Consider the following 27,257-nt stretch of genomic DNA (forward strand, 5'->3'; position numbering starts at 1 on the left):
GGGCCGAATGGCCTCCTTCTGCACTGTAAATTCTATGTTAATCTATGAAATCCAAAGTCTTTCTTGCTTCTAAGATTCTCTCAGGTGTTGGCGGCCCTTCCCCTGAATGTTCAGAATCAGTCACTGGGTGGTGACGACTGCCAACACGCTAAGGAGCTGAATTCCAGACTGGGAAAATCACATCAAAAGAAACACATCACAAGGCAGAAGCTGATTTTAAAAAAAAACTAATTAAGCCAGGCTCACTGCCCGAATACTAAGCTTGAGATAGAAACTGCTGCATTCGTGTTATTTAAAGCCTCACTGATGGGGATTGAACAATGCCACATTCAACTTCAAACAGATCTTAATTTTGAGGTTAGCAAATTCCCAGCCCGACTGCTCTGCACCCTGACTTGCACCAAGTCGTGTTCACCAATCACCCAGCCCCCCATGACTCAGCCCTCCCTATCACTGTAATCTCCTCTAGACCAACCCCCCCCCCGGCCACAGACAAACACCCGTACTAAACACACACACACCCTGGCCACCCCCACTCTCCCTGGAGACACACACTCCCCCTGGACACACACACTCTGGACACACCAAGTTATTGCTGTTATTTTCCACGGTGCCTTACCGAGACTCTTGGATAGCAGTGTGGCTCGAGCCTCAGTCATATGCGGATAGTGAGGTCTAATCAGGTCTGTCATGGTGACGGCGGCCAGTGAATTGAACGCTGAAGATATTGTACTGAAGAGACACAAACAATGATTCAGCATTAAACAGAGAGCCCAACAAGGCTTCATAGAATCATAAAATTTACAGTGCAGAAGGAGGTCATTCAGCCCATCGGGTCTGCACCGGCCCTTGGCGAGAGCACCCTACGTAAGCCCCACGCCTCCACCCTATCCCCCTTTATGCCCGTAACCCAGTAACCCCACCCAACCCTTTTGCACACGAAGGGCAATTTTGGACACTAAGGGCAATTTAGCATGGCCAATCCACCTAACCTGTGCATCTTTGGACTGTGGGAGGAAACCGGAGCACCCGGAGGAAACCAACGCACCCACGGGGAGAACGTGCAGACTCCACACAGACAGTGACGCAAGCCGGGAATCGAACCTGGGAACCTGGAGCTGTGAAGCAGCAGGGCTAACCACTGTGCTACCGTGCTGCCAGTATCGAGAGCTATTGTGGAATAATTCTCACCCTTTTAGTAACAGATACATGAAAGCAAGAGGCAATAAGTTTTAAATCTAACAATTAGCATCAACGTTGGGGTAGGTGCAGAGCAGTATATGCGGAGACATAAATAGAAATGCCTGAATCAAGAACTCTACAGCAGCGATTCATGTCCGGGTGGTTTCTAACGCCTCACACTGAATGTAACTAAAGATCTGAATTGAGTGATAGGCTGTCAAACCCTCTTTTTTTTCTCCATTTCAATTCCTCTTTTGTTGGGCGTTTTATGGCCCCCTAAACAATTCAACAAATCTGCTGGATTCACCAAGGTTCCCATTGCCGTCAACACTCTGTGCTATCTCAGGAACACAGTGATCTGAAAATGCTAGCAGCATGTATGTAGTCTAAACTAATTCTCACCTTACTGCTGTGCCTAAAGATAAGCTTAAAAGATACACCAGGGTTTAAATCATCTTTGCAGGGATGTGCGGACCAGGAGTGCACAGTGTGTTTCAGGGAGGTGCATAGCACTAGGTTAAGAAATACACTGGTACGTTAATAGACAGGGGTCACAGTAAAGGAGAAAGAGAGAGTCTAAATCAGGTTGTGAATTCATGGAATGTGCTGAATAAGATTGGTGAGTGACAGGCACAGATTGCCATGTGGAAATACGATGTTGTGACTATCACGGAGACCTGGCTCAAAGAAGGGCAGGATAAATATTCCTGTAGACAAGGTGTTCAGGGAAGATAGGAAAGGAAGAAAAACGGGGAAGGTTGGCAGCATGGATTAAGGAGAGCGTTGCAGTGCTGGAGAAAGAGGACGTCCTAGATGGGGCGAGGAGAGAATTGATTTGGCCGGATCGAAGGAACAAAAATGACGTTGCTGCATGTGGGCTAGAAGCTCGTGAGAAGGATGCAGAGGAATAAATTTGTCAAGAATTTACAGACAGGTGCGAAAATGTTATCATGGGGCAACTTTAATTACCCAAACATAGACCGGGATAGTAGAATCATAGAATTTACAGTGCAGAAGGAGGCCATTCGGCCCATCGTGTCTGCACCGGCTCTTGGAAAGAGCACCCTACCCAAGGTCCACACCTCCACCCTATCCCCATAACCCAGTAACCCCACCCAACACTAAGGGCAATTTTGGACACTATGGACAATTTAGCATGGCCAATCCACCTAACCCGCACATCTTTGGACTGTGGGAGGAAACCGGAGCACCCGGAGGAAACCCACGCACACACGGGGAGGATTTGCAGACTCCGCACAGACAGTGACTCAAGCCGGAATCGAACCTGGGACCCTGGAGCTGTGAAGCATTTGTGCTATCCACAATGCTACCGTGCAAAGGGCAGAGTTCTCAGAGTGTGCTTAAGAAAGTTTCCTGCTGCAGTGTGTTTCCGATCCCGCAGGAAAGGAGGTACTGCTGGACATGGTCCTTGGAAATGAGGAGGGCCAAGTAGGTCAAGTGACTCAGGGTCAGTGGGGGATATTTAGGGAACGGGATCCGGTTTTCTCCCACAAGTCCCGGAAGACGTGCTGTTAGGTGAATTGGACATTCTGAATTCTCCCTCAGTGTACCCGAACAGGCGCCGGAGTGTGGCGACTAGGGGCTTTTCACAGTAAATTCATTGCAGTGTTAATGTAGGCCTACTTCTGGCACCTGCTGGTGTCTATGTATTTACATTGTGTTGCCCTATTATGTATTTTCTTTTCTTTTCATGTACTAGATGATCTGTTTGAGCTGCTCGCAGAAAAATACTTTTCACTGTACCTGGGTACGAGTGACAATAAACAAACACTATTAAAGATTATTATTTTTACTATTAAATCGCCACCAGTCAGCTCTCCCCCTCAAAGGGGAAAACAGCCTCTGGTCATCTGGGAGTATGGCAACTTTTACGTTACTCTTTTTTAACATAGATTAGCATAGAATTTACAGTGCAGAAGGAGGCCATTCGGCCCATCGAGTCTGCACCGGCTCTTGGAAAGAGCACCCTACCCAAGGTCAACACCTCCACCCTATCCCCATTACCCAGTAACCCCACCCAACACTAAGGGCAATTTTGGACACTAAGGGCAATTTATCATGGCCAATCCACCTAACTTGCACATCTTGGATATCACATCTTCTGCATTTGATCCCTTTCCGCTACTATTTTGTTTAAAGCCCTCTTCTACCTTCCTGGTTATGCGATTTATCGGGACACTGCACCCAGCACAGTTCAGGTGTAGACCACCCCAATGATACAGCCCCCATTTCCCCAGTATTTCTACCAGTGACCCACAACCTTTAACCTACTTCACCCACACCAGTCTTTGAGCTATGTGTTAATCTTATCTAACCTCATCCACCACGTGCCAATTTGCACGTGGATCAGGTAATCACCCAGAGATTATAAACTTTGCGATTTGGCTGCTTAATGAAGTGCGTAGCTCCTCATACTGTCTATGTGGAACCTCTTCCCTCGTTCTACCCATGTCGCTGGCACCTCCATGGACCACGACAACGGGATCCTCCCCGCTCCCACTGCAAGCTCCTCTCCAGCCCGGAGTAGTTGTCTATCTCCGAGCCACATGTCCCGAGCCCTGACACCAGGCAGGCAACACCGACCTCTGGACTCTCGCCGCAGGGAACAATTTTGAACCCCCACTCTGTCCCCATACATTCCTTTTGCTTCCCTCCACTGGAATGGCTTCCTGCACCATTTTGCCTTGGTCGCCTGGCTCATCTATCCCGCCTGGTCCAAACGAGCTGGGGTGAGCTGTTGGATAACTGCAGAGGTTGCCACCCCTGCACCCTGGGCCCCTTTTGAGCCTCGCTCGCAGTCACACCCTCCTGTCCCAGACCAAATCAGAAGACCCTATCCCAAGAGGTGTGACTGTCTCCTGTTGAAAAGCATCCAGGAAGCTCTCTCTCTCCCGGATGTGTTGCGGTGTCTACAGCTCAGGCTCCAGCTCAATGACTCCAAGTTAATGAAGCCACAGACATTTATAGCAGACCTACTTGCCCTGGGTAACACAGGATTCAGGAGCTCGCTCACGCTGCAGTCCTGACACATTACCTGTCCTGCCATCCTTAACAGGATTATATTTATTAATTATATTCTTCACTTATTTATGTTGCTTTTCCAAATATTCTATTAATTTTACCATCAATTTGTAGATTTTTTTAAACTTTGGGAATTGATCCTAACCTGGGCGTTGTACAGAACCCGTTAATTCATAAAGGCTTATTTCTGTATGTGTGGAATTACCTGAGTGCTCCACTGAACAGGCAGGCGATGTATAGTCCAGGTAAACCAGGGTAATGCTGAAGAACATCCATGACAAAATAAAGAACCATCTGTAATTCAAACCAGATTTAACATTGCTGTATCAGATAAATGCACATGACTGTACGGTAAGACTCACAGGCATGAGGCCAAATGCTAGCCCTGTCCATTCCTCACTGACCCCCACAAGGCTCGATGCAGGCCCCGCCCACTTACTGAGCTCAAGATCCCACCCAATTACTAATTGCCTCTGGCTTCTGCCACTCCTGCAGGCATCCCCAAGTCTTACAGTGGGGCGCTGATGGGTGCACTGCTTGCCCTCTGGAGGTCTGCCGCACACTCATCCCGCTCTCTCATCCCCCAGGGATCCCTCATCCACTCAGCCCCCAGGAGGCAGGGCCCTTCAATCCGCTTGGTGCTACACATACTCCCGAATCCAGTTATTCCTTCCTGCTGCTCCCGGTAACACACGTGCTCCCTTCTCATCCCAGCCTTCTGTTAACTCCCTTCCACCTGCACTGTTAATGCTCAACATCCAAATATTGGGGCTATTCGTCACTTCCAACATAAGGGACCCATTCCTTAAACCTGTCAATTTAATCAGGGCCAGGTCAGATTTTCTCGGTCTAAACAGCAATAGTTCACAACACTGCGAACATAAAGGAAAGAAAATCAAACACTGACACTTAACAGGTACTTGCAGGGAGCGGGGGGAGGAATGGGGAGCGGGGGGGGAGGAATGGGGAGCGGGGGGGAGGAATGGAGAGCGGGGGAGGAATGGGGAGCGGGGGGAGGAATGGGGAGCGGGGGGAGGAATGGGGAGCGGGGGAGGAATGGGGAGCGGGGGGAGGAATGGGGAGCGGGGGGAGGAATGGGGAGCGGGGGGAGGAATGGGGAGCGGGGGGAGGAATGGGGAGCGGGGGAGGAATGGGGAGCGGGGGGCGGAATGGGGAGGTAGGAATGGGGAGGGGGAGCGTGGGGAGGAATGGGGAGCGGGGGAGGAATGGGGAGCGGGGGGAGGAATGGGGAGGGGGGAGCGCGGGGAGGAATGGGGAGCGGGGGAGGAATGGGGAGCGGGGGAGGAATGGGGAGCGGGGGAGGAATGGGGCGCGGGGGAGGAATGGGGCGCGGGGAGGAATGGGGCGCGGGGAGGAATGGGGAGCGGGGGAGGAATGGGGAGCGGGGGAGGAATGGGGAGCGGGGGAGGAATGGGGAGCGGGGGGAGGAATGGGGAGCGGGGGAGGAATGGGGAGCGGGGGGAGGAATGGGGAGCGGGGGGAGGAATGGGCTGCGGGGGGAGGAATGGGGAGCGGGGGGAGGAATAGGGAGCGGGGAGGAATGGGGCTAATCGGATTGGCTCGACAAAAGAATTGGCACAGACTTGATACATTGAATGGCCTCTTCCCATATGTAATTGCTATGATTTATGCAGTGCGTCTCACAACCTTAGGACGTCCCAAAGAGCTTCACAGCCATTAAGTATCTTCTGAAGTATAGCCTCTGTTGTAAGTAAGAAATATAGCAGCCATTTTGTGCACAGCAAGCTCCCGAAAACAGCAATGTGATAATGCTCTTGCACAGGATGCAGACATGGCTGGGCTGGCCCAGTATTTGATGCCCATCCCTAGTTGCTCTTGAGAAGGTGGTGGTGAGCTGCCTTCCTGGACTGCTGCAGTCCTTGTGGTGCAGCTACTCCTACGGGGCTGTTAGGGGGTAGGTTGCTGGGTTGGAGTTCAGGAACAGCGAGAGGCGAGTGGCTTGGAGAGGAACTTGCAGACGGTGGTGACGTTTCCATGTACCTGCTGCACTCGGCTGGTAAAGGTTGTGGGTTTGTACGTCGAAAAGAAGCTTGAAGAGCAGTACATCCTGGTGTTGATGTACATTGAAGGCAAATATGGGCCAGAACCCCCTTATGTTATTCAAAAATAGCCTGAGTGGAGCTTTGATAGAAGTATTCAAAATCATGAGGGGTGGGGAGAGAGTCAATAGGGAGGGGCTGCTGCCCCATCACAGAGGGTAAAGGAGCAGGGGACACAAATTGAAGGTGATCGCAAAAACACACAAATGCGATTCTGAGAGAAAGTAACTTCACGCAGCAAGCGTTTAGGATCTGGACTGCAGAGTACAGGGAACAGTGGGGGCAGGCTCGAGCAAAGCATCCAAGAGGGAATGAGATAGTTACGTGCAGGGGAGAGAGAGAAGGCACGAGAAAGGCACCGGCTGAAATGCTGGTACAGACATGAAAAGGCTGAATGGCCTCCTCCTGCCCTCTGTGAAAACTGTCCCACGGGGTATTTTACATTCCCCTGTGAGAGGAGTCAATAAAAAAAACAAAGCCCCCCCCCCCCCCCCCCCCGACCCATCCACACAAGTGCTTTTGATGTAGTCGCAGGTGCATCATCAGGAGTGTGGCAAATAAAAGCACAGCAAGCTCCCACAATATCATTCACTCATTAACTAACAGTACTAAGAAAACAGACAATTCAGCCACTTGTCCATTGTTTATAGAAACATATCAAATTATGAAGGGAATAGATAAGATAGATGCGGGCAGGTTGTTTCTACTGGCAAGTGAAAGCAGAACTAGTGGGCATAGCCTCAAAATAAGGGGGAGCAGATTTAGGACCGAGTTTAGGAGGAACTTCTTCACCCAAAGGGTTGTGAATCTATGGGATTCCTTGCCCAGTGAAGCAGTAGAGGCTCCTTCATTAAATGTTTTCAAGATAAAGATAGATAGTTTTTTGAAGATTAAAGGAATAAAGGGTTATGGTGTTCGGGCCGGAAAGTGGAGCTGAGTCCACAAAAGATCAGCCATGGGCAGCACGGTAGCATTGTGGTTAGCACAATTGCTTCACAGCTCCAGGGTCCCAGGTTCGATTCCCGGCTTGGGTCACTGTCTGTGCGGAGTCTGCACAACCTCCTCGTGTCTGCGTGGGTTTCCTCCGGGTGCTCCGGTTTCCTCCCACAGTCCAAAGACGTGCAGGTTAGGTGGATTGGCTGTACTAAATTGCCCATAGTGTTGGGTTGGGTTATGGGGATAGGGCGGAGGTGTGGGCTTGTGTCGGGTGCTCTTTCTAAGAGTCGGTGCAGACTCGATGGGACGAATGGCCTCCTTCTGCACTGTAAAAAAAACTCATTGAACGGCGGAGCAGGCTCGAGGGGCCAGATGGCCTGCTCCTGGTTCTTATTATAAATAGTAAAAGGGTGAAGGGAGGAGTGGGGCCGATTCGGGAGCTAAAATGGAAACACATGGAGGCTGGGGAGTGGCTGAGGTATTAAATTAATACTTTTCATCCGTCCTTCCCAAGGAGGTAGGTGCTACCCAGGATATGGTGACAGACGAGGAACCTCTGCCCCGAGATGGGCTCAAATTGATAAGGACTAAGTGTTGAACAGGCTGTCGGTGCTGATAGTCGACAAGGCACCAGGATCGGATGAGACACATCCCAGGATGTTGGAGGAAGCGAGAATGGAAATTGCAGAGGCACTGGCCATAATCTTCCAGTCTTCTCCAGACTCAGGGGAGGAGCCAGAGAACTGGAGAGTTGCAGATGTCACACCCGTGTTTAAAAAGGATAATGATAACCCCAACAATTCCAGACCAGTCAGTTTAACATCATTGGTGGAGAAGCTTCGAGAAACAATTATTCAGGATAGAATGAGTAGTCACATGGAAAAATGTGGGTTGATTAGGAAGAGGCAGCCTGGATGTCTAAAGGAGAAATCATGTTCAACCAACTTGGTGAAGTGTTTTGAGGAGATAACAGAAAGGGTTGATGAGGGTAATGCCATTGATGTGGTATTCATGGACATTCAAAGAACAAAGAAAAGTACAGTAAGGAGTCTTACAACACCAGGTTAAAGTCCAACCGGTTTGTTTCGAATCACTAGCTTTCGGAGTGCTGCTCCTTACTGAATTCACCTGAGGAAGGAGCAGCGCTCCGAAAGCTAATGATTCGAAACAAACCGGTTGGACTTTAACCTGGTGTTGTAAGACTCCTTACTGTGCTCACCCCCAGTCCAACGCCGGCATCTCCACATCAAAGAAAAGTACAGCACAGGAAGACATTCCATACAATGCCACACAAAGTTATAATCCATATAACAGGGACAGTAGCAACGTGGATATGAAATTGGCCGAATAACAGGAAGCAGAGAGTACAAAGAACAACAAAGAACAAAGAAATGTACAGCACAGGAACAGGCCCTTCGGCCCTCCAAGCCCGTGCCGACCATACTGCCCGACTAAACTACAATCTTCTACACTTCCTGGGTCCGTATCCTTCTATTCCCATCCTATTCATATATTTGTCAAGATGCCCCTTAAATGTCCCTATCGTCCCTGCCTCCACTACCTCCTCCGGTAGTGAGTTCCAGGCACCCACTACCCTCTGCGTAAAAAACTTGCCTCGTACATCTACTCTAAAGTAGTGGCCAATGGATATTTTTCGGGCTGGAGTAAGGTTTGCAGTGGTGTCCCGCAGGGGTCAGTATTAGGATGCTTGCTTTTCCTGATATACAAACGTCTGGATCTTGGGTGTGCCAGGGGACAATTTCAAAGTTTGCGGATACATAAAACTTGGAAGTATTGTAAACTGCCAGGATGAAGGTGCAGAACTTCAAAAGGAAACAGATGAGCTGGTGGAGTGGACAGGTAGGTGACAGATGAAGTTCAATGCTGGACAGAGTAGACTGGGGAGAAACTGGTCCTGCTCAAAAACAAATCGAGGAGAGGGCACAGATTTAAAGTGATTTGCAAAAGGAGCAAATGGGATGTGAGAAATATCTTTGTCACACAGCGAGCGGCTGGGGTTTGGAATGCACGGCCTGGAAGTGTGGTGGAGGCAGGTTCAAGCGAGGCGTTCAAGAGGGCATTGGATGATTATTGGAATAGAAACATTGTGCAGGGGTTCGGGGAAAAGGCAGGGGAACGGCATTTAGCCATGATGCGCATTCGGAGAGCTGGCGCAGACACGATGGGCCGAATAGCCTCCATCTGCACCGTAACAGTTCCGTGTTGTAAACTTGATGCAGTTGGCTGGCAGTAAAATAGTTTGAGACGCCCCATGGCCGTGAAAGGCAGTTCGATGAATGCGACTCTTGACACAAAAACAGAAAATGCCGGACAATCCCAGCAGGAGAGAGAAGGGAGCTAACGCCTCGAGTCTGGATGGCTCCTTGTCAAAGCTCCGTAACTCTCGTTCTTGCTTTCATGTGGCTTGGATTTTAAAACGCACCTGATCGGAGGTTTTGACGTAACCTTGCTGCAGGGGGCCATTCTCTCCATAGCGAGCGTACATGACCAGGCCCATCAGGCATCCCATGGCCAGAACTAGCTGTTGACATGGAAACACCACATAGCACGACCTACGGCGGGGCGAACAAAGGCAATGAGAGTCAACAGGCAGAAAGAAAAATAATATCCCACACCTTAAAGGTTCACTTCTCACCCCCACTTTTAAAAACATGGTTAAGTCACCTGCTCTGCAAAATGCCCCGGTGAGAGAGGAGGATATTCCAATGGTCCCTGGTGCCGGAATGAAATGAAATGAAAATCGCTTATTGTCACAAGTAGGCTTCAAATGAAGTTACTGTGAAAAGCCCCTAGTCGCCACATTTCCGGCGCCTGTTCGGGGAGGCTGTTCCGGGAATTGAACCGTGCTGCTGGCCTGCCTGGGTCTGCTTTCAAAGCCAGCGATTTAGCCCTGTGCTAAACAGCCCCTAATCGCCTGGCTGTTACCCGCTGTGGCTGTGGTCTCCGCCCAGTGAGACCGGGTGACTCCTCCGGCGTCAGGGACCACACTGTGAGCGTTCATGATGCTGCAGATCAAAACATACATTTCTGTAGCACCTTTCACAGCCCGTGGAGTGGAGTAAACCCAGAGGCAGAATCGGCAGCAGAGGGCAGGACCAGAATCCACTCCAACTTATTGCGAACTCGGGGCGAACCTCGACACTACCAGTCCAGCTTCACCAGAACGATACCCTGACTATGAGGGTTAATTTATGGGAACAAGTTGCACAGACTGGACGTGCGTTGCCTCGAGTTTAGAAGATATGCCTACATTTATAAATCATCTTTCCCGATAGAATCATTCGGCTCATCGAGTCTGCACCGACCCTTCAAATCAGCACTCCACCCATGTCCACCTGCCCCGCCATATCCTCAACCCCATCACCTAACCTGCATATCTGGACGCTAAGGGGCAATTTTAGCGCGGCCAATCCACCTACCCTGCACCTCTTTGGACTGTGGGAGGAAATGGGAGCACCCGGAGGAAACCCACGCAGAGATGGGGAGAACGTGCAAACTCCACATAGTCACCCGAGGCCGAAATTGAACATGGGTTTCTTTCGCTATGAGGCAGCAGTGCTAACCACTGTGCCGCCGATGCCTCAAATCGCTTTACAGCCTATTAAATACTTTAAAGATGTAGTCACAGGTATAATGTGGGCAATGTTAACAAGTGGCAGAGCAGGCTTGAAGGGCTGAATGGCCTACACCGGCTCCTTATATGCATATGTTGGGGTCAGTTCCCAGGGCAGAGGCATCTGCGTTATATGTTATATTTATATTAAATACACACTGTTTGCTATTGCACTCAGGGGGCGGGATTCTCCGACCCCCCCGCCGGATCGGAGAATCCCGGGGGGGGGGCGACGTGAATTCCGCCCCGCGGCGCCGGTTTTCGGGCGGGGGGTCACGCTGCGCCGGTCGGGGGCAATTCTCCGGGCCCCGATGGGCTGAGCGGCCGTCGGTTCCTGGCCGGTCCTGCCGGTGTGAAATGGACATGGTCCCACACGGCGGGACCTGGCTTGTAAGCCGGCTACTGAAGTCCTCCGGGAGGCGTGGGGAGATCCGGCCCCCGGGAGGAGGGGGGGCACAGTAGCCTGGCCCGTGATCGGGGCCCACAGATCTGCAGGCGGGCCTGTGCCGTGGGGGCACTCCTTCTTTCCGTGCTGCCCTCTGTAGGGCTCCGCCGCCATGGCTGGCAAGGAGAAGAACGCCCCTGCGCATGCGCGGAACAATGCCGGCGGTACCGCGCACGCGCCAACTCACGACGGCCCTTCGGCGCTGGTTGGCACGGCGCCAACCCTCCCAGGGAGAATTCCGCAACTTCCGGTTGGCCCGACGCCGGAGTGGTTTGCGCCGTTCTTGGTGCCGGGCCATTTCGCCAATTGCGGGAGAAACCCGCCCAGAATGTTTAAATCCCAGCCAAAATGGAGAAAACAAGTTGCAGAGGCATCATGGGGTTTACTTGGCCACATTCCTGCAGCAGGTCAGCTTAGACCGAGAGGGGGTGGAGGCGAGGGATTGATAGCCGGAAGGCGAGCACGGGAAACGACAACAAATTTGGCAAATACAGTAACAGAGAGCAAGGAAAATACGGGCGAAAGACGGGACGAACGGCCGAAGCGGAGGTGAACGCGCGACGACAACGGCAGCGAAAACCGTCCGGGAGAAGCAAGCGACAACACCAACACCGGATCCATTCTCGTATTGCCCTCTCTGTATTAGACATAACCAATGTAATTGTTTCTCCGGCACCCAAATGTATATATACCACCCCGCCCACCCACCCACCCCCGCCCCCACCCCACACACAGGTGCCTACTTATGTGTTAAACATAATATTGCTAACTGTACAGAGTTGCTGTGTTGAGCTAGTGCACAATATCCGACCAGTTTATTTTTATATATTTTTTCTCTTATATATATATATATATATATATATATATAAATATTTTAATCTGTGTACATAACTGTAAATATGTTCAAAAACCCAATAAAAAACACTTATTAAAAAAAAGGTATGGAGGGATTTCCTATTGAGGAGAGGTTGAGTAGGTTGGGTCTGTACTCATTGGAGTTTAGAAGAGTGAGAGGCGACCTTATTGAGACATATCGGATTCTCAGGGGGTTTGACAGGGTCGATGCTGAGAGGTTGTTTCCCCTTGTGGGAGAGTCTAGGCCCAGAGGGCACAATCTCAGAGTAAGGGGGTCGCCCATTTCAGACAGAGATGAGGAGGAATTTCTTCTCTCAGAGGGGAGTGAATCTGTGGGATTCTTTACCGCAGAGAGCTGTCGAGGCCGGGTCGTTAAGTGTGTTCAAGGCTGAGAGAGACAGATTTTTAATCAGTGAGGGAATCGAGGGTTATGGGGATAAGGCGGGAAAGTGAAGTTGAGGATTATTTCAGATCAGTCATGACTTATAAGACCATAAGACATAGGAGCAGAATTAGGCCACTCGGCCCATCGAGTCTGCTCCGCCATTCAACCATGGCTGATATTTTTCTCATCCCCATTCTCCTGCCTTCTCCCCTGATCCCATTATTGATCAAGAACCTATCAATCTCTGTCTTAAAGACACTCAGTGATTTGGCCTCCACAGCCTTCTGCGGCAAAGAGTTCCACAGATTCACCCCCCTCTGGCTGAAGAAATTCCTCCTCATCTGATCGAAAGGATCGTCCCTTTAATCTGAGGTGGTGCCCTCTGCTTCTAGTTTTTCCTACAAGTGGAAACATCCTCTCCACGTCCACTCTGTCCAGGCCTCACTGAATTGGCAGAGCAGATACGATGGGCCGAATGGCCCACTTCGGCCCCTAAGTCTTACGGTTTTATTAGGGCCCTCAGTGATTATAATTGAGGTTTGCAAGATGATTAAAGGATTTGTTAGGGTTGATAGACAGAAACCATTTTCTGTGGTGGGGGAAGAGTCCAGAGTAATGGGTGATAACCATAAAATTAGTCAATTAGATAAGCACCTTTTCACACAAAGGGTTGTGGAAATCTGGGCATTCTGTCCCCAGATGTGGGTCCACTGGAAATTTCAAAACAAAGATTGATAGATTTGTGTTGCCCTATGGTATGATCAGGGCAATAAGGATATTTAGGGTGTATAAGGTGACTAATAGATAAAGGTCACCCATGGTCTAACTGAATGACCAAACAGGTCACCTCCCGTTCCCATTATCGCTGATGCGGGGTGAAGTCATGGTGCAGTTTAAGAGCAGCTTTCAGTAGTGACACCCTTTTCACGGCCATCGATCCCCCTCTCAGATTCGGGAATGCAGCCTGTAAACAAACACAAACGGCCACCCCAAATTGGCCACCCAGTCCGGTTCGATTCAGTCACTCACAATATGGCCTGCTGCTCTGTCCGTGAGCTCAGGTACCGCTGCACCTGCGCCTGGTTCACTCCGTACAGCGCCAGCATCATGAACACCCCGCCAAAGCTCAGCGTCCAGAAGGTGTGCCGCTCAAAGGGGTCAGGGTTCAGGCTGTGGAGAACAAGGGTCGCGTCAGCAAAACAAACTCATCCCACCGTACACTGTGCTCTCCGGATCAGTCCCGCTCCCCGGAGCCCTGCAAGCTTTTACTCAAGTATTTATCCAGTTCCTTTCTGAAAGTTTGCTTTGAAACTAATCATCGCCTTGTCCTTCTGTCAATTATTTAAATTTGTCCCTCTGGTGACTGACCCCCCTCGCCATTGCTTCAGTTAAGTCACCCCCCGATTTACTTTGATTGGTTGTATTTTTTTTTTAAAGAAAGACACTTACTCAATTCCGGAGATCTTGCCGTTTTCTTTCGCGATTCGCCACACTTCGCCGATCCCCCCCGCCTGCCTCGCTCCGATGATGATTACAGCCAGCTGACCAGAAAACATCACCAGCGTCTGAAACACATCCGTCCAGATTACCGCCTTCAGTCCTCCCTGGATGTCAAATGGAGAGGCGCGGTTAACGGGACTGAGACAGAGAGGCGGCCTTCAGCTCAAACCCACACGTCGGTGGGTGCCGTCCGCCACTCGCAGTCGGAGATTCCAAGACGCTACTCCAGAGACTCCAGTGCAGAATCCCGGCTGACACTCCCAATACCAGACTCCCAAACGACCCTCTTATGGACTGACCTCATTAACAGTGCAGTCCTGTATGCTTCATCCGATGCCAGTGCTTATGTAGTTACATTGTATATGTTGTGTTGCCCTATTATGTATTTTCTTTTATCCCTTTTCTTCCCATGTACTTAATGATCTGTTGAGCTGCTCGCAGAAAAATACTTTTCACTGTACCTCGGTACACGTGACAATAAACAAAATCCAATCCAATGTGAGTAGACAAGGGTTAGGATACAGACGAGCGGTGATCTAACTGAACGGTAGAACAGGTTTCAGAGGCTGAATGACCTCCGCCTGTCCCTACGTAGTCACTACTTATCCCTCAACCAAAAGCATGAAAACGGAGTATCTATCCACTCTTCTATTCCATCGCTGTTGATTGGACCTAGCTGTGTGCAGGATCATGCTCCAGACAATTAACAGCATGATCCAGGTTGACGTTTGGGTGTGGTGCTGAGGGTTTGCTGCGCTGTCTTTACAATGAGATGTTAAACCGAGACTCCGCCTGCCCCCCAGGTGGATGTGAAAGAGCCCAGGACACTGTTGTGAAGAGGGGCAGGGATGGTCTCCATTGCGTTTAAATCAGGAACCTCCGCTTCCAAAAGATTTGAGCGCCTGGAGGAAAATGGAAAATTTTAAAACTGCCGACGACAGATTAGGCAAGGATATCGAGGGATATGGAGGCACAGCATGCAAATTAAGAGTTAAGATGCAAATCATTCTTGATTCTAACTGCATAGTGGAAGAGGCTTGAGGGCTTGAAGGACCTTATCACCTTCCTACGTCCTGCCCAGCGTTACAAAAATTCTGCTCACTTTTCACATCGCTGATGTGGGATCTTACCATATCTAAGTTGGCCCACATGGTTCCTACATTATAACAGTGACTACAGGGACCGTGCTGACGTTCCGGTCGGAATTGTGGGAAGGCAGGACGGATTGGAAAGTTCCAGCTGTCTGACCCACTGATTACTCACCAATGCTGTGTACAGAGTGCAAACTAGTCCCATCGTCAGCACAGCTCCCCATAAATCGAAGCCAGTTACTGTGAAAAACACACAGCTCCTTTATTACACAGTAAAATTCACAGCAGCAGTTAGCAAGAGTCACAATGAAAAGTGAACAAAACTGCGGGAAAAGTGAACAAAACTAAGAGAAAAGTGAACAAAATTAAGAGAAAAGTGAACAAAACTAAGGGAAAAGTGAACAAAACTAAGGGAAAAGTGAACAAAACTGAAGGAAAAGTGAACAAAACTAAGGGACAAGTGAACAAAACTGAAGGAAAAGTGAACAAAACTAAGGGAAAAGTGAACAAAACTGAAGGAAAAGTGAACAAAACTAAGGGAAAAGTGAACAAAACTGAAGGAAAAGTGAACAAAACTAAGGGAAAAGTGAACAAAATAATGGAAATGTGATCTGACCACCATTACGAATGTGACCAAAATAAATGTAACTTTCTCGTCTGCTGATATTTCCTCCCTCGCTTGGCCCACATTTCCCGCTGACCCTCCCTCCCAATCCGTGCCTTCCATCTCGGTGCCATTGTCCCCTCCTTCGCTTCCTGCCCTGCAATCCACCCCCTTGCCCTCCCCCTGCCCTGCCGTGCCCACCTTTCTCTGCCCTATCACCCCTTCCTCGCTGCCCCGGCACTCGCTCTCTCACTGCCCCAACGACCCCTCCCTCGCTGCCCCATCTCCCCACCCTCACTGCCCCATCGCCCCCTCCCTCACTGCCCCATCGCCCCCTCCCTCACTGCCCCCTCCCATGCTGCCCCATCGCCCCCTCCCTCGCTGCCCCATCGCCCCCTCACTCGCTGCCCCCTCCCTCGCTGCCCCATCACCCTCCTTCGCTGCCCCCTCCCTCGCTGCCCCATCGCCCCCTCCCTCACTGCCCCATCGCCCCCTCCCTCACTGCCCCCTCCCACGCTGCCCCATCGCCCCCTCCCTCGCTGCCCCATCGCCCCCTCACTCGCTGCCCCCTCCCTCGCTGCCCCATCACCCTCCTTCGCTGCCCCCTCCCTCGCTGCCCCATCGCCCCCTCCCTCGCTGCCCCATCACCCCCTCCCTCGTTGCCCCCTCCCTCGCTGCCCCATCTCCCTCCCTCGCTGGCCCCTCCCTCACTGCCCCATCGCCCCCTCCCTCGCTACCCCATCACCCCCTCCCTCGCTGCCCCATCGCCTCCTCGCCCCATCACCCCCTCCCTCGTTGCCCCCTCCCTCGCTGCCCCATCGCCCCCTCCCTCGCTGCCCCACCCCTCGCTGGCCCATCCCCCCCTCCCCCTCCCTCGTTGCCCCCTCCCCCTCCCTCGCTGTCCCCTCTCCCCCTCCCTCGCTGCCCCCTCCCTCGCTGCCCCCTCCCCCTCCCTCACTGCCCCATCACCCCCTCCCTCGCTGCCCCATCCCCCCCTCCCTCGCTGCCCCATCCCCCCCTCCCTCGCTGCCCCATCCCCCCCTCCCTCGCTGCCCCATCCCCCCCTCCCTCGCTGCCCCATCCCCCCCTCCCTCGCTGCCCCAGCGCCCCCTCCCTCGCTGCCCCATCCCCCCCTCCCTCGCTGCCCCATCCCCCCTCCCTCGCTGCCCCGGCGCCCCCTCCCTCACTGCCCCCTCCCCCTCCCTCACTGCCCCCTCCCTCGCTGCCCCGGCGACCCCTCCCTCGCTGCCCCCTCCCCCTCCCTCGCTGCCCCCTCCCCCTCCCTCGCTGCCCCATCACCCCCTCCCACTCCCTCGCTGCCCCATCACCCCCTCCCCCTCCCTCGCTGCCCCCTCCCTCGCTGCCCCATCCCCCCTCCCTCGCTGCCCCGGCGCCCCCTCCCTCGCTGCCCCATCTCCCCCCCCTCGCTGCCCCCTCCCTCGCTGCCCCCTCCCTCGCTGCACCATCACCCCCTCCCTCGCTGCCCCCATCTCCCCCTCCCTCGCTGCCCCCTCCCTCGCTGCCCCCTCCCTCGCTGCACCATCACCCCCTCCCTCGCTGCCCCATCTCCCCCTCCCTCGCTGCCCCCTCCCTCGCTGCCCCATCAAACCCTCCCTCGCTGCCCCATCACCCCCTCCCTCGCTGCCCCCTCCCTCGCTGCCCCATCGCCCCCTCCCTCGCTGCCCCATCACCCCCTCCCTCGCTGCCCCCTCCCTCGCTGCCCCATCACCCCCTCCCTCGCTGCCCCCCTCCCTCGCTGCCCCCTCCCTCGCTGCACCATCACCCCCTCCCTCGCTGCCCCTCTCCCCCTCCCTCGCTGCCCCCTCCCTCGCTGCCCCCTCCCTCGCTGCCCCATCTCCCCCTCCCTCGCTGCCCCATCGCCCCCTCCCTCGCTGCCCCATCGCCCCCTCCCTCGCTGCCCCATCGCCCCCTCCCTCGCTGCCCCATCGCCCCTACTTCTGCCCCCTCCCTTGCACCTCCACCCCACCGCCCTCTCCCTCGCCCACCCCGCCATCCCCTCCTTCGCTGCCCCAGCGCCCCCTCCCTCGCCGCCCTGGTACCCCCTCTCTCGCTCCCCCATCCTTGCCAACCCCTTGCTCCGCTGTCCTGTCTTATTAATGATCAATACAGTGTTAAACAGGTGACGGGTATGTGTTTTCACCCAAAACAATAGAAATGGGGATTGTTGGAACGCTGGTGTGTTAATATTGACTGTAATGAAGTCAATATACTCCCTCCAGCAAAGCAAGCTGCTGTGTCTCAGTTTTAATCTCACCATGCAGTGTGGGTTCAGCTAACACCCCACTGCCTCCCCTTCACCGGGTTACACTTCCTACCCCTACTCCCTCTTCCCATTTCAGAGGGAGCCTGGCCTTTTAGGCATCAGTAAACCACTTAAAATGGCAACATCTGCAGGGCTGCTCCAATCATTTCCAGATGACTAAGATCTAAATTATATTTTAAGGTTCCATGTTTCACTGTCCTTAACAAGATTTGCTTTATTCCATAAAGGAGCAAATAAAAAGACCCATGCCTAGCCCCACCATTTCCCCTCTTCCCCCCACAAACCTATTTCTTTACGTTATGGGATAAAATAACATCTCCCTATAATGACACAGCTAAGAGCAAGGGGGAGTGCTGCTTTGGTGATTCAACCGCGTTCCCAAGGACAATTCCTCCCTCTGTTAATAAGCAACTGATAGGAGCTCAGTCTGTTGCCCTCGTTTCTCTCCAGAAATCAAACATTTTCTGTTAAAAATAAATCCCCCAGTGATTGAATTTGATGTGAGGAACGGAAGGTTAACCTGCCCTTCTGTTTGACCTGCCAACTGGTTTCTCGGTTTTTTTTCTGCCCTCACTTCTCTGGCATTTTTTGTCGTTTGATTTTGTTAATTTCTTCCTGCTTCATTTCCATGGTATCGATTCGAAACATTTAATTACTTTGGTCTTCCGCTGGGCGTGTTCATTGTGTCGGATTTGGTTAGGCTCAGAACTAATTTAATTGCTTGCCACGGACCCAGCGCCTTCTAAAGTGGTTTAACAGTCCTTTAATTAAGTCCATTGGAGAGAATTTCAGAGGATTGGAAAACCGCCAACGCGGCTCCCCTAGTCAAAGAGGGAGGGAGGCAAAAAGCAGGTGACTATAGGCCGATTAGCCTGAGATCTATTGCTGGAAAAATATTTCAAAATTGTTGGAAGAAGCAATAGCGGCACATTTGGAAAATCATAATCTAATCGTGCAAAGCTTCCAGAAGGCCTTCGACAAGGGGACTGGTTTAGCACAGGGCTAAATCGCTGGCTTTCAAAGCAGACCAAGGCAGGCCAGCAGCACGGTTCAATTCCCGTACCAGCCTCCCCGAACAGGCGCCGGAATGTGGCGACTAGGGGCTTTCCCCAGTAACTTCATTTGAAGCCGACTTGTGACAATAAGCGATTGTCATTTTCATTTTCACAAGGTACCTCACAAAAGGTTAAGTCATAAGAGCCCATGGCGTTGGAGGTGGTATATTGGGATGGATAGAGAATTGTTAATGGGCAGGAAACAGCGAGTGAGGGTAGGGGTTCGATTTCAGGTTGGCGACCTGTAACCAGTGGGGTTCCACAGGGATCAGTGCTGGGACTGCAAACTGTTTACAACAGATAATGGCTTGGGCAGGAAGGAAGTCAAAGGAATTGTAGTTAAATTTGCAGGCACAAAAATCGGTGGAAAGGCAAGTTGTGAGAGGGACACAAACATCTTGCAAAGAGATATTGATGGGCTATGTTAGTGGGCAGAAAGTTGGCAAATGGAGTATAATGCGGGAAAATGTGAAATTTTGGAAGGGAGAACAAAATAACAGACTAAGTGGTTTGGTATCAGTGCCTCTTTTTTAAAAGCAGAAAGCACTGAGCTGCTTTTGATGCCGTGAGGAGCTGTTAATCATAGCAAGTGTTTCATAGAATCATAGAATTTACAGGGCAGAAGGAGGCCATTCGGCCCAGCGAGTCTGCACCGGCTCTTGGAAAGAGCACTGCACCCAAGCCCACACCCCCACCCTATCCCCTTAACCCAGTAACCCCACCCAACATTAGGGGCAATCTTGGACACTAAGGGCAATTTAGCATGGCCAATCCACCTAACCTGGGAGTCCTGTGCACCATTCGCTGAAGGTAAGCATGCAGGTGCAGCAGGCGGTAAAGAAGGCTTCATTGCGTGAGGTTTCGAGTACAGAAGCAGGGATGTGTTGCTGCAATTGTACAGGGCCTTGGTGAGGCCACACTTGGAGTATTGTGTGCAGTTTTGGTCTCCTTCTCTGAGGAAGGATGTTCTTGCTCTCGAGGGAGCGCAGCGAAGGTTTACCAGGCTGATTCCAGGGATGGCGGGACTGTCATATGAGGAGAGATTGACTAGGTTGGGATTGTTCTTGCTGGAGTTCAGAAGAATGAAGGGGGATCTCATAGAGATTATAAAATTCTAACAGCACTAGAGTGGTGAGCCTGTGGAATTCATTACCACAGGAAGTAGTTGATGCTAAAACTTTGAATATATTCAAGAGGCGGCTGGATATAGCACTTGGGGTGAATGGGATCAAAGGCTATGGGGAGAAAGCAGGATTAGGCTATTGAGTTGGATGATCAGCCATGATCGTGATGAATGGCGGAGCAGGTTCGAAGGGCCAAAAAGCCTCCTCCTGCTCCTCTCTTCTATGTATCTATGTATAACCTGCACATCTTTGGACTGTGGGAGGATACCGGAGCACGCGGAGAAAACCCACGCACAGACAGTGACCCAAGAGGGGGAATCGAACCTGGGACCCTGGAGCTGTGAAGCAATTGTGCTAACCACTATGCTACCGTGCTGCCTGGCTTGGTTAGCATTGTGGGTAATTTCGCTGTACTGTACTTCCATTAAACATACCTGCATTGAGTGCCAGTGCAGGTGCGTAGAGAACTACACCCATGTAAATCACCTGCAATTGGAAGAGAAAAACTGGTATTACACCATGAACAAAAACCTCTCTCGCAACAAGCAGATGTCTGAATTCAGTCTTACTGTCAGTGCTAGTGGGAGAGGCAGTGGTGCAGTGTGCTACTGTCAGTGGACCAGTAATCCACAGACCCAGGCTAATGCTTCTGGGGGCATGGGTTCAAACCACATCACAGCTGCTGGTGGAACATAGAATTTACAGCGAAGAAGGCGATAGGGTGGAAGCGATCGCTTAATTGGGTCAGTGCAGACTCGATTGGCCGAATGGCCTCCTTCTACACTGTATGTTCTATGTTTACTCCCTCTCTACGGTTGGTGCATCTGTTAGTTCCCCTCTCAGCACACACTACTTTTACTCGCATTTTCCGACTGTATTAAAACACAAAGGCAGGATATCGTACATCTTTTCTCAATCATCAGCACCCAGCACAGGACCCAGGTTTTGGGATCTTTCGGGATGCCGGTCAAGAAGTCCAGTACCTGTATCCCCAATTTCATTGCAAGCCTTCCGATATATGCCATCATATTGTGTGCAGTTCTGGTCACCTCATTATCGGAAGAATGTGGAAGCATTGGAAAGGGTGCAAAGGAGATTTACCAGGATGCTGCCTGGTTTGCAGGATAGGCCTTATGAGGAAAGGTTGAGGGAGCTAGGGCTTTTCTCTTTGGAGCGGAGAATGAGAGGTGACTTAATAGAGGTTTATAAGATGATGAGGGGGATAGATAGAGTGGACATTCAGAGGCTTTTTCCTCGGGTGGATGTAACTGTTTCAAGGGGGCATAACTATAAGGTTCATGGTGGAAGATATAGGAGGGATGTCAGACGTAGGTTCTTTACTCCGAGAGTGGTTGGGGCATGGAACGCACCCCCAGCTATGGTAGTGGAGTCGGACACTTTAGGAACTTTCAAGCGGTTATTGGATAGGCACATGGAGTGCACTAGAATGATTGTAGGTTGATCTTAGTTTCAGACTAGATCGGCTCAACATCGTGGGCCGAAGGGCCTGTACTGTGCTGCTATATCCCGAAGAATTGTTAAATTCAATCGAGAACTTACAGCACACAATGAGCGTTTATTTTATTTTTTTTTAAACTGGTTTGACGTTTCCGCTGGTGAACGGGACAGTAACCAGAGGACACAGATTTAAGGTAATTAGCCAAAGAACCAGAGGGGAGAGGAACAACAATTTGTGACGATCTGGAACGGGCTACCTGAAAAGACAGTCGGAAACAGATTCAACGGTAACTTTCAGAAGCATCTAAATCTATTTTGGTCACCTCCTCAGAATCTAGAGAACAATCTAGTTTAACAATTAACTTCTGCAAGCTGAACACTGATTGCAAACTGAGTCTGATATTGACCTTTCAAACCCAAGCAAGATGTATCAAATGATCAGACAGGAGGGCCTTCCAAGTGGAGCGGTTTCACGAGCTGATCATTAAATTGTACCTTTGGTAGAACAGCAGGCACACTGCCGAAATAGAGACAGGATTAGCACGGTGTGGTTCAGGTTTCAGCGATAACACATTCCCTAGGTGACTGAACATCATTAGCTTTGTATTCGAGCGTGGCGAGTCTGAATCCACTGTGAATAAAGGTAAAGTCGCCACAGTCCCAGGTGACCAGGGGCTGCTTTTGAGGGGGAGAGCTGCCTGGTGGGGGTTTAAACACCTCAGGGGAGGGGCGAGGTTCAGAAGGCAGGGCTTTCATGAATAACCTCAGCCGGTACGGGGATTGAACCCACGCTGCTGGCTTCGCTCTGCATCACCAACCAGCGATCTAGCCCACTGAGCTAAACCAGCCCCCGATTCACAAAGGTGCAGTCAGTCGGAACACCTTCATTTCACATCCAGGACATCCTATGGTGCTCTAATATGGACTGCAGCAGTTCAAGAAGGCAGCTCACCACCTTCTCGAGGGCAATTAGGGATGGACAATAAATGCTGGGCCTAGCCAGGGATGCCCAAATCCCGCGAATGAATAAAAGTTCTGTCAGTGGACTAGCTTTCATTAGAACGACGGGGGTCGAGGGGTGACCTGACAGAGGTCTACAAGATTATGAGGGGCATGGATAGAGTGGATGGGCAGGCACTCTTTCCCAGGGTGGAGGGGTCAGTCTCCAGGGGGCAGAGGTTTAAGGTACGTGGGGCAAAGTTTAGAGGAGATGTGTGAGGCAGGTTTTTTACACAGAGGGAGGTGAGTGCCTGGAACGCGTTGCCAGGGGAGGTTGTGGAAGGAGATACATTAACGGCGTTCAAAAGACATCTCGACAAACACATGGATGGGTTGGGTATAGAGGGATACGGCACTCGGAGGTGCGGAGGGTTTTGACCAAGTTTGGTAGCATGCCCGGTACAGGCTTGGAGGGCCGAAGGGCCTGTTCCTGTGCTGCATTGTTCTTTGTTTGTTCCAGTAACCCAGGGAATCCAACTTCAAATCCCATCAGGTCAGTTTGAGACTCTGAATTCAGGTTTAATCAATCTTGAAATATGAAGCTGGGTATCAGTGTGTGATCACAAATCTGTCAAGACTGTTGTGGAATCCTCCCGGTCACTAATATCCCTTTGGGGAAGGAATCTGCCATCGTTGCCCAGTTTGCTGTCGATGTGACTCTGTTCCCACAGCAATATGGTTCGTTCATAATTCCCTCTGAAATTCACTCAGTGCCTGCCTCAGAGCTCACTCTGGCAGAAAACTCACCCCGCCGAATAGCTAACCTGCACCTCAACTTCATCCACCCACCTTGGCTCCATAACCCTTCCGTTCATTGCCGAGGGGGGCACGGTAGCACAGTGGTTAGCACTGTTGCTTCACAGCACCACGGACTCGGGGTCGATTCCGGGCTTGGGTCACTGTCTGTGCGGAGTCTGCGCGTTCTCCCCGTGTCTGCGTCGGTTTCCTCCGGGTGCCCCGGTTTCCTCCCACAAGCCCTGAAAGACGTGCTGTTAGGGAATTTGGACATTCTGAAATTCTCCCTGTGCACCCAAACAGGCGCCGGAGTGTGGCGACTAGGGGCTTTTCACAGTAACTTCATTGCAGTGTTAATGTAAACCTAACTGTGACAATAATAAAGATTATTAATGAAAAAAAATCTATCAGTCAGTTTCTAAATGTTGCCCTGGCCCTCAGCACTAACAGCCTTTTTGTGAGTGTGTGTTTCGGATTTCCACCACTGTTTATATGTCAGGAAGTGTCTCCCAACAACCCGTCTGGTTTGAGATTATGTCCTTATGTTCGGAACTGCCCACACCAGAGGAAAAAGGTTTTTTTCCATCCGCCGCCCATCAACATCTTTTAATCATTGCCATTATATCACCCTTTAATCTTCTGTGCTCAAGGGATTACAAGCTTAGTCTTTGCAACCTATGCTCTGAATTTAACCCTTTTAGTCCTGGGATTATTGTGGTGAGTCTGTAGTCCCTCCATGACCAATGTCTCCTTGCCGAGGTTCAGTGCCCAGACTGAAAGCAGTTACTCCAGAAAGACAAGAGGGCAGGATTCTCTGAGCCGCCAGCCGGGTTTTCCTAGGCGGCATGCCCTCACCGGCAGCCCGATATTTCCTAGGCGGCATGCCCTCACCAGCAGCCCGATTCTCCGTTCCCGCCACCTGCCAATGGGGATTTCCCACTCTGGCCACCCCACGTCGCCGGCAAACACGCCGCTGAGGACCCGGGTTCGATCCTGGCCCGGGGGGTCACTCTCTGTGTGGAGTTTGCACATTCTCCCCGTGTCTGCGTGGGTCTCACCCCCACACAACTCAAAGATCAGCACGGTAGGGCAGCACGGTAGCATAGCGGTTAGCACAATTGCTTCACAGCACCAGGGTCCCAGGTTCGATTCCGGCTTGGGTCACTGTCTGTGCGGAGTCTGCACGTTCTCCCCGTGTCTGCGTGGGTTTCCTCCGGGTGCTCCGGTTTCCTCCCACAGTCCAAAGATGTGCAGGTTCGGTGGAGTGGTCATGCTAAATTGCCCTTAGTGTCCAAAATTGCCCTTAGTGTTGGGTGGGGTTACTGGGTTATGGGGATAGGGTGGAGGTGTTGACCTTGGGTGGGGTGCTCTTTCAAAGAGCCGGCGCAGACTCGATGGGCCGAATGGCCTCCTTCTGCACTGTAAATTCTAATTCTATGATCATCATAGAATTCACAGTGGAGGAGGAGGCTATTTGGCCCAGCAAGTCTGCACCGGCCCCTGGAAAGAGTAACCTACCCAAGCCCATACCACCACCCTATCCCCACATCTCCACCCTATCCCTGTAATCCCACTGAACCTTTTTTGAACACTAAGGGCAATTGAGCGTAGCCAATCCACCTAACCTGCACATCTGTGGGCTGTGGGAGGAAACCGGAGCACCCGGAGGAAACCCACGCAGATACAGGGAGAATGTGCAGACTCCGCACAGACAGTGAGCCAAGCCGGGAATAGAAACTGGGTCCCTGGAGCTGTGAAGCAACAGTGCTAACCACTGTGCTGCCGTGCTGCCTGAATGTGCAGGGTAGGTGGATTGGCCACTCTAAATTCTAAAAAAAGCAATTGTGGTCATGAAACTACCGATTGTCACAAAAACTCTGATTGATGCCCACCCTTATGAAGAAAAGAAATCTGTCATCTTTACGCGGTCTGGCCAAATGCAATGCCAGATCCACTGTAATGATTTTTAAAACCTTATTCAAGGGGTGTGGGTGCCACTGGGCTAGGCAAGTATTTATTGTCAATTCCTAATTACCCTTGAGAGGGTGGTGGTGAGCTGCTGCAGTCCAAGTGATGCAGGTACACCCGCCGTGCTGTTAGGGAGGGCGTTCCATGATTTCGACCGAATGGACAGTGAAGGAACGGCCGATATGTTTCTAGGTCGGGGTGGGGAGTGGCTCGGAGGGGAGCTTGCAGTTGCTGCTTTCCCCGTGTATCTGCTGCCCTCATCCTCGTAGGTTGCAGAGGCTGCAGGTTTGGAAGGTGCTCGTCGAAGGAGCCTTGGAGAGCTGCCTTCCGAAATGGTCTAGTAAGCCACTCAGTTCAGGGGAAATGAGTGATGGGTAACAAACGCTGGCCTCACCAGCAGAACTCACAACAGAACAAAGATAGTAGACGTTGCCCCGATGCGGAGTTTCAGAGCAGGCTACTTAACAGGACCATGTTTTTCTTGAAATGCAAAATGCCCATCAGTGGTCATGAATGGTAATGTGACATACCCAAGAATGACAAGTTTTAGTGGGTCACACGTTATCCAGAGCGGCAGAGTCTCAACAGCTATGGAAACTTTTGTTTTTTTTGGGGGGGGGGGGGGTGGTGAGAGTTTATGTTTTGCTCTTGACTGGTTAAAAGGAGCAAATGTTTCCTCTCAGCTATGTGCTCGAGGGGCAGCACAGGTACTTTTGTTACCGTAAAGGCCGCTTACAAGCTATGCCCTTCAAGAGGCTGTGCACGGAATCCATTTAAAAAAAAAATAATTGTCACAAGTAGGCTTACATTAACACTGCAATGAAGTTACTGTGAAAAGAGGTTGAAAAGAGACCGGTGATAGAAATCAACAGGTCACACAGGTAGCAAATTGGAAGGGGGCATTGGTCACGACTGTTTCGCTACGAGAGGTATCGGTCAGACGCCACACTCACCATCTGGAATATGAAGGTCAGTGTCCCGCACAATCGTGTGGCCTTGTTAAACCGCAGCTCCAAGTACTGGAAAGGTGAACACAAACGGGATGTTAGAATTCAAGTTACAGACAACAGGAGGAGAAATAATGTAAGCAGGTGCAATGAGCCAGAGCGACGGTGAAAGTGCGGCTCCTGAATTCCTGTCCGATTGTCCGCTGTGGCGATTGAGTGAGATGGTTCGGAGTTCAAGTCTCACTCCAGAGACTTGAGCAGGAAACCCAGGAGGGAGGGAGGGGGGTTGAGGAGCAGGGTGGGGAGGTGGTGGGAAGGTGGTAGGAGGGGGGTGGGGAGGGGGCTGGAGAGGGGTAGGAGGGGGGTGGGGAGGGGTAGGAAGGGTATGGGGAGGGGGGTGGGGAAATAGGAGGGGGTTTGGGGAGGGGGTAGGAGGGGGGTGGGGAGGGGGTAGGAGCGGGGTGGGGAGGGGGTAGGAGCGGGGTGGGGAGGGGGTAGGAGCGGGGTGGGGAGGGGGTAGAAGCGGGGTGGGGAGGGGGTAGGAGCGGGGTGGGGAGGGGGTAGGAGCGGGGTGGGGAGGGGGTAGGAGCGGGGTGGGAGGGGGTTTGGGAGGGGGTAGGAGGGTGTTGGGGAGGGAGGTGGGGACGGGGTAGGAGGTGGGGTGGGGAGGGGGTAGGAGGGGGTGGGGAGGGGGTAGGAGGGGGTGGGGAAGGGGTAGGAGGTGGGGTGGGGAGGGGGGCTGGAGAGGGGTAGGAGGGTGGGGAGGGGGTAGGAGGAGGGGGGTGGGGAGGGAGAGGATGGGAGTGGGGAGGACAGAGGAGGGGGTGCGGAGAGAGTGGGGAGGTGGCGGATGGCGGGGAGGGAAGAGGGGGTGGGGAGGGGAGAGGAGGCGGGTGGGGAAGGGGATGGTGGCGGGGTGGGGAAGGGGAGAG

At 51.9% G+C, this 27,257-nt stretch overlaps 1 protein-coding gene across 1 annotated transcript in view; it reads right to left on the bottom strand.

Moving 5' to 3' along the window:
* The window catches only part of slc5a6a (solute carrier family 5 member 6a), a 92,854-nt gene that overhangs the window by 26,105 nt on the left and 39,492 nt on the right, over positions 1-27,257 (bottom strand). Inside the window, exons 3-10 of the mRNA XM_072515658.1 lie at positions 26,332-26,397; positions 20,653-20,704; positions 15,324-15,391; positions 14,010-14,164; positions 13,590-13,730; positions 9,685-9,814; positions 4,430-4,518; positions 620-732 (exon numbers count right to left, since the gene is read on the bottom strand). Coding sequence (XP_072371759.1) covers positions 620-732; positions 4,430-4,518; positions 9,685-9,814; positions 13,590-13,730; positions 14,010-14,164; positions 15,324-15,391; positions 20,653-20,704; positions 26,332-26,397 — 814 coding nt within the window. The remainder of the gene's footprint in view (positions 1-619; positions 733-4,429; positions 4,519-9,684; positions 9,815-13,589; positions 13,731-14,009; positions 14,165-15,323; positions 15,392-20,652; positions 20,705-26,331; positions 26,398-27,257) is intronic.

Source organism: Scyliorhinus torazame, chromosome 9, assembly GCF_047496885.1.
Source record: "Scyliorhinus torazame isolate Kashiwa2021f chromosome 9, sScyTor2.1, whole genome shotgun sequence".
Classification (NCBI taxonomy): Eukaryota; Metazoa; Chordata; class Chondrichthyes; order Carcharhiniformes; family Scyliorhinidae; genus Scyliorhinus; species Scyliorhinus torazame.